This window comes from Arachis ipaensis, chromosome B09, assembly GCF_000816755.2.
Source record: "Arachis ipaensis cultivar K30076 chromosome B09, Araip1.1, whole genome shotgun sequence".
NCBI lineage: Eukaryota > Viridiplantae > Streptophyta > Magnoliopsida > Fabales > Fabaceae > Arachis > Arachis ipaensis.
In genome coordinates, this window is record NC_029793.2 from 39882970 (window position 1) to 39891201 (window position 8232).

The 8232-nt window shown below is 37.6% G+C and overlaps 1 protein-coding gene across 1 annotated transcript; it reads left to right on the forward strand.

Annotated features, from left to right (window-relative positions):
• On the forward strand, positions 5311-5814 carry LOC107615529. The gene has a single exon (XM_016317586.1). The coding sequence runs from the start codon at positions 5311-5313 to the stop codon at positions 5812-5814; it is 504 nt and encodes a 167-aa protein (XP_016173072.1).

The window sequence follows — 8232 nt, forward strand, 5'->3', positions numbered from 1 at the left end:
TTTTTCTCATGTGTATAGATCCACCAGCTGAGTGGTCTAGAGACATCTGAGCTTTTTCTGTAAGTCCATAGTAGAAGATGTCTAACTGTACCTAGTCTGAGAATATTTCAGAGGGGCATTTTCTTAGCATCCCTCTGTACCTCTCCTAGGCATTATAAAGAGATTCATCACCCTCTTGTTTAAAGCCTTGGATGTCCAGCCTTAGCTATGTCATCCTTTTTGGAGGGTAAAATTGATTCAGGAATTTGTCTGTTAATTGTCTCCATGTTTTTATGCTTGCTGTGGGTTGGTTATTTAACCACCTCTTAGCTTGATCTTTTACAGCAAATGGAAACAATAATAATCTGTAGACATTCTGATCCACTTCTTTATCATGTACTGTGTCAGCAATTTGTAAGAACTGTGCCAGAAACTCAGTAGGTTCTTCCTTTGGAAGATCGAAATACTGGCAATTTCGCTGCACCATGATAATGAGCTGAGAATTTAGCTCAAAGCTGCTTGCTTTGATGGGAGGTATACAGATGCTACTCCCATATGCAGCTGTAATGGGGTTAGCATATGACCCCAGAGTCCTTCTGGACTGTTCACTTCCACTTATGTCCATGATGGAGAAAAGAGAATTGATATGAATTATATTTTTTTTTAATTTAAAAGTAACCGAAAATAATAAGTAAAATAAATGAAAAATAAAATAAAATTTCGAAAACAAAAATAAAATAAAATAAAATAAAAGTAAATTGAAAACTAAATTAATTAATTAATTAAAAAGATTTTGAAATTAGCAATTAAAAAGATATGTTTGAAAATTATTTTGAAAAAGATATGATTGAGAAGATATGATTGCAGATTAAAAAAAAGATATGATTGAAGAAATTAAAAAAAAATTTTAATTTTTGAAAAAGATTTGAAAAGATCAATTTTTGAAATTAGAATATTGACTTGACTAAAAAAAAGATATGATTTTGAAAATCTTTGACTAAATTAATGCAAAATTTCGAAATTTATGAGTAAAATAAGGAAAGGATATTTTTTTATTTTTGAATTTTAATGAGGAAAGAGAAAAACAACAAAATGACACTAAACTTAGAAATTTTAGATCAAAGCACAGAGAACAAACAAGAAAACTTCGAATGTTAAGATGAACACCAAGAACACTTTGAAGATCAAGATGAACACCAAGAACAAATTTTTGAAAAATTTTTAAATAAATAAAAACACAATGGACACCAAACTTAAAATTTTTAGAGAATCAAGCACAAATTTTCGAAAATTTAGAGGAAAACACAACAAAGACACAATACTTAGAATTTTTAGAAAACCAAGCACAAATTTTTTGAAAATTTAAAGGGAAACACTAAGAAGACACCAAACTTAGAATTTTTTAAAGATCAAGAAGAACTATGAACATGCAAATTCGAAAAATCAAAAGAAAATAAAAGCATGCAATTGACACCGAACTTAAAATATAAAACTAAACTCAAATAAAAGACTCTAAACCAACAAAAATAAAATATTCCTAATCTAAGCAATAAGATAAACCGTCAATTGTCCAAACTCGAATAATCCCCGACAACGGCACTAAAAACTTGGTGCACGAAATTACAATCACACTTTTGCAACTCCGCACAACTAACCAGCAAGTGCACTGGGTCGTCCAAGTAATACCTTACGTGAGTAAGGGTCGATCCCACGGAGATTGTCGGCTTGAAGCAAGCTATGGTTATCTTGTAACTCTTAGTCAGGATATCAATAATTCTCAGATTTCATTGTAAAAAGTAAAAGAACATGAAATAAATACATGTTATGCAATAATGAAGAACATGTTGAGGCTTTGGAGATGCTTTGTCTTCTGAATCTCTGCTTTCCTACTATCTTCTTCTTCATGCACGCAAGGCTCCTTCCATGGAAAGCTTTATGTTGGGCATCACTGTTGTCAATGGCTACTTCCCGTCCTCTCAGTGAAAACGTTCCAAATGCGCTGTCACTGCACGGCTAATCATCTGTCGGTTCTCGATCATGCTGGAATAGGATCCATTGATCCTTTTGCGTCTGTCACACGCCCAACAATCGCGAGTTTGAACCTCGTCACAGACATCCCTTCCCAGATCCTACTCAGAATACCACAGACAAGGTTAGACGTTCCGGATCTCAAGAATGGCTGCCAATAATTCTAGCTTATACCACGAAGACTCTGATCTGAGTCATGAGGCTAAGATATATGCATTCAATCTAAGGTAGAACGGAGGTGGTTGTCAGGCACGCGTTCATAGGTGAGAATGATGATGATTGTCACGGATCATCACATTCATCAGGTTGAAGTGCGAATGAACATCTTAGAATAGAAGCAAGCGTGATAGAATGGAAAATGGTAGTAATTGCATTAATTCATGAAGAACAGCAGAGCTCCTCACCTCCAACAATGGGGTTTAGAGACTCATGCCATAGAGAATACAATAAGAAATGTGTAAAGTGTCATGAGGTACAAGATAAATCACTAAAAATAGTTTTTATAGTGAACTGGTGACCTAGGGTTACAGAAAATGAGTAAGCTAGGGTGTTTAGTGTAAAAATCCACTTTCGGAGCCCACTTGGTGTGTGCTTGGGCTGAGCATTGAAGCTTTCATGTGTAGAGACTTTTCTTGGAGCTAAACGCCAGCTTTTGTGTCAGTTTGGGCGTTTAACTCTAGTTTTTATGCCAGTTCCGGCGTTAAACGCCAGAATTCTTGAGCTGACTTGAAACGCCTGTTTGGGCCATCAAATCTCGAGCAAAGTATAAACTATTATATATTTCTGGAAAGCCCAGGATATCTACTTTCCAACGCAATTGAGAATGCGCCAATTGGGCTTCTGTAGCTCTAGAAAATTCACTTTGAGTGCAGGGAGGTCAGAATCCAACAGTATCTGCAGTCCTTTTTCAGCCTCTGAATCAGATTTTTGCTCAGGTCCCTCAATTTCAGCCAGAAAATACCTGAAATCATAGAAAAACACACAAACTCATAGTAAAGTCCAGAAAAGTAAATTTTAAATAAAAAATAATAAAAATATAATAAAAACTAATTAAAATATACTAAAAACATACTAAAAACAATGCCAAAAAGCGTATAAATTATCCGCTCATCACTGACACACGAATTTTAAAATCTTACATGACAGGGGGACACGCATACATATAAAATATAAAGTATTTTTTAGATAAATCGTAATAATATTTTAATATTTTATTTATATTAAAATATAAATTAATTTTTTAAATTATTTTTAATGTCTTATTTTAAGTATATCAAGTATTTAAAATATTTTTGTTTTAATAAATAATAATATATACTATATCTAAATTTATTTTAAGAATATATATTAAGAATAAGACCGGACACGCTGACACGTGATGGTATTTAGGTGTGTCCAAGTATGTCCGGAGAAGAATTTTTTATTTTTTATTGAGACACGGTTTGGACACAGTAGACACGCGTATCGGACGAGTGTTGATGAGTGTCGTGTCCGAAATGAGTCCGACACACAGACACGGCAACTCAGCAAAGTGTCTATGCTTCATAGTCCACAAGAAAGGAGAGTGCTAGCCTCCTACATCAATCCCAATCCTGGGAATTGTGGGAGTAGCATCTTGAGACCCAACATACAAGTCAACAATTTTGAGCTCAAACCACAGCTAATCACTCTTGTTCAGAATAATTGTTCCTTTGGAGGAAATGCTCAATAAGATCCCAACCAATATCTAACCACATTCTTGAGGATTTGTGACACTGTGAAGGCAAATGGTGTTCATCCGGACACTTACAAACTGCTCTTGTTTCCCTTCTCTCTTAGGGACAAGGCATCAAAATGGCTGGAATTATTCCCTAAAGAAAGCCTTACCACTTGGGAGGATGTTGTTAACAAGTTCTTAGCAAGGTTTTACCCTCCACAAAGAATCAATAGGTTGAGAGCTGAGGTGCAAACATTCAGACAGCAAGATGGTGAAACTCTCTATGAAGCATGAGAAAAATACAAGGACTTGACAAGAAAGTGCCCTCCGGACATGTTCAATGAATGGGTATAGCTGCACATCTTCTATGAGGGGCTATCATATAAATCAAAGAAGGCCCTAGATCATTCCTCATGAGGCTCTCTCAACAAGAAGAAGACAATTGAAGAGGTCATAGACATCATAGAAACTGTTGCCAACAATGAGTATTTCTATGCCTCTGATAAAACCTAAATAAGAGGAGTAATAGAGCTCAATTCCATGGATGCTCTGTTAGCTCAGAACAAGTTGATCACAGCTCAACTAGCAGCCCTAACCAAGCAAATAGAGAAGAATAAAGTCTCTACTATCTAAGCTCAAGCACCTCCACAAGAAGAAGATACCCCAGAAGTTGAATGTGAGTGGGAGCAAGCCAACTACGTGAACAATTCCTCTAGACCACCATATGATCCCAATGCCAAAACATCCAACCAAGGTTGGAATAATCGCCCTAATTTTGGGTGGGAAAACCAACAAAATCACAACCAAGATCACAAACTATACCACTCTAACCAATACAATCACAATCCTAACCATTAACCAAGCAACAATAGACCCTACCACAACTCACATAATGCACCCTACCACCCCAGTCAACAATCATACAATAACCATTCTCAAGATTTATCATCCATAACCCCACAACTATGTGATAACAGCAACAACTTTGCAAGATTGGAGGCCGCTATGTCACAATTGGCAGGGAGTATTGCCACTGTTGCAGAGAGACAATTGTAAGTTGAGAAGAAGATAGATGCAATCCAAGAGGAGGCTAGATCCAACATGAGAAACCAAGGGGCAGCAATTTCGAAATTGGAGTCACAACTAGGGAGCTTGTCTAAACAAATACCAATGTCCACAACTACCTTTCCCAGTAATACAATGGCTAACCCAAGAGGAGAATGCAAGGCCATCACACTAAGAAGTGGGAAAGTAGTGAATGAAGCATCCTCAAGTTACAACAAGCAAGAAGAAGAAGCTACAAGTGACCCAGAAATTAAGAAGGAAGAAGAGATATCTACCCCAGCTCCACCCAAGCAAACCTTGGAAGCTTATGTTCCAAAGGCACCCTACCCACAGAGGTTGAGAAAAGATGGGAAGGACAACCAGTTTTCTAGGTTTTTGGATATCTTTAAGAGGCTCCAAATCAACATACCCTTTGCTGAGGCATTAGAGCAAATGCCCCTCTATGCCAAGTTCCTAAAGGAGCTTATGACCAAGAAAAGAAACTGGGGAGAGTGCTCACAGAAGAATGTAGTGCCATTATACAAAAGAAGCTTTCCCAAAAGATGAAGGACCCTGGGAGCTTCCAAATCCCCTGCATTATAGAGAATATCAACATTGAAAAGGCATTATGTGATATGGGAGCTAGCATCAACCTTATGTCCTTGACCATGATGAAGATAATGAGGATTGAAGAGGCCAAACCAACAAGAATGGCACTTCAATTAGCTGATAGAACATTCAAGTTCCCTCGTGGAGTAGTGGAGGACTTGTTAGTTAAGGTGGGAGAGTTTATCTTCCCAGCTGATTTGGTTGTGCTTGATATGGAGGAAGAGGCTAACACATCAATCATCCTAGCAAGACCATTTCTAGCTACTGGTGGAGCCATAATTGATGTTCAAAAAGGGGAGTTAGTCTTGAGACTGCATGAAGAGAAGATGGTTTTCAATGTCTTCAAAGCAATGAGCTACCCAAAGGAGTCCATTGGTGAATGCATGATGGTAGACACAATAGAAAAGCTAGTTCAAGGAGTTTTAGAAAAAGAACAACATGAAGAAATAATGGAGTAAGATCAACAAGTATCATATGGTGAACTACCACAAGAGAGCAAAGCAGACTCAATCATGCTAGACAAGGCAAGCAAAAAGGAAATGGAGGCACCAAAGCTAGAGTTGAAAACTCTGCCTCCAAGCTTGAAGTATGCCTACTTAGGTGACAATGACACATATCTAGTCATCATTAATTCAAGCTTGAGTAAAGATCAAGAAGAGGAGCTTATCAATGTGCTGAGACAACACAAGGATGCCATAGGGTGGACACTATCATATTTAAAAAGAATTAGTCCTTCAATGTGTATGCATAAAATACCCCTTGATGAAGATGCCAAACCATTAAGGCAGCCGCAAAGAAGGTTGAACCCATCAATGCAAGAAGTAGTGCAAAAAGAAGTGCTGAAGCTATGGCAAGCAGGGGTGATTTATCCCATCTCAGACAGCCCTTGGGTGAACCCTATTCAAGTAGTTCTTAAGAAAGGAGGAGTCACTATTGTGCCAAATGAAAGAAATAAATTGATACGAACAAGAACAGTGACTGGATGGTGCATGTGCATAGATTATAGGAAGCTCAATAAGGCTACAAGGAAAGACCACTTCCCTCTACCTTTCATGGACCAAATGTTGGAGACGCTTGCTGGACATGAATACTACTGTTTCTTGGACGGATACCTAGGCTACAATCAGATTGTAGTGGACCCCAAAGACCAAGAGAAGACTTCCTTTACTTGTCCTTATGGTGTCTTTGCATATAGGAAGATGCCCTTTGGATTGTGCAATGCACCTGCCACATTCCAAAGGTGCATGCTCTCCATTTTTTCTGACATGATTGAAAGGTTTATTGAAGTCTTTATGGATGATTTTTTTTATGTTTGGTGATTCATTTTCTAAGTGCTTGCACCACCTTGCCTTGGTGCTAAAGAGATGTCAAGAGACCAACCTAGTAATGAACTGGGAAAAGTGTCACTTTATGGTCACTTAAGGGGTGGTCCTTGGTCACAAAATCTCTAAGATAAGCATAGAGGTGGACAAGGCTAAGGTGAAAGTGATTGAAAAATTACCTCCACCTTGTAATGTCAAAGAAATTAGAAGTTTTCTAGGACATGCTGGGTTTTATAGAAGGTTCATTAGAGATTTTTCAAAGATTGCCAAACCTTTAAGCAACTTGCTTATCTCTAATGTACCTTTTGTTTTTGATAGAGAATGCATGATAGCCTTTGAGGAGTTAAAAACTAGGCTCTCTCTGCATCTATTATAGCACCACCTAACTGGGATTTACCTTTTGAATTGATGTGTGATACATCAAATTTTGCTATTGGTGCTGTTTTAGGACAAAGAAGAGACAAGCTAGTGCATGTCATCTATTATGCTAGCAAAGTTCTTAATGAGAATCAAAGGAACTACACCACCACAGAGAAAGAACTTCTTTCTATAGTGCTTGCATTTGATGAGTTTAGATCATATCTTATTGGTTCTAAAGTCATTGTTTTTATTGACCATGCAGCTCTTAAGTATTTGCTAACCAAGCAAGAGTCCAAGCCTAGATTGATAAGGTAGATCTTATTGCTTCAAGAGTTCAACATTGAGATTAAGGATAGAAGTGGGGCAGAGAACAAAGTGGCTGACCACTTATCAAGGATCCCAAAGGAGGAAGATGGAGCACACAACCTTGCAGTAAATGAGAGCTTTCCAGATGAACAATTAGGATGATCCTTATTTATTCAAGAAAGGTGCTGATGGTATTCTTTTGGCCATGAGGAAGGACAAGGGGTCCTTTGGCATTGCCATGAATCCAGTTATGGAGAACATTTTAGTGGAGAAAAGACTGCAGCCAAGATGTTGCAATGTGGATTTTTTGGCCTACAATATTCAAGAATGCTAAAGAGTTGGTGATAAGGTGCAATGAGTGTTAAAGAACTGGAAACTTACCCAAAAAGAATGAAATACCACAAAGATTCATTATGGAGTTGGAGTTGTTTGATGTTTGGGAGATTGACTTCATGGGACCATTCCCACCCTCATACTCAAATAATTACATACTAGTGGCTGTGGATTATGTGTCAAAATTGGTAGAGGCTATAGCTACTTCAACAAATGATAACAAAGTGGTGATCAATTTCTTGAGGAAGAATATATTTAGCTGGTTTGGGGTTTCTAGAGCTCTTATAAGTGATGGGGGAACTCACTTTTGCAACAAGCAACTTGAGACATTCCTCCTAAAATATGGTGTCAAGTACAAGGTAGCAACCCCTTACCATCCACAAACCAATGGTCAAGTTGAAATTTCAAATAGAGAGCTCAAAAGAATCCTTGAGAAGACTGTTGGAAACTCAAGAAAAGATTGGTCCAAGAAGCTAGATGATGCATTATGGGCCTATAGAACAGCTTTAAAGACACCTATTGGCATGTTTCCATACCAATTGGTGTTTGAAAAGG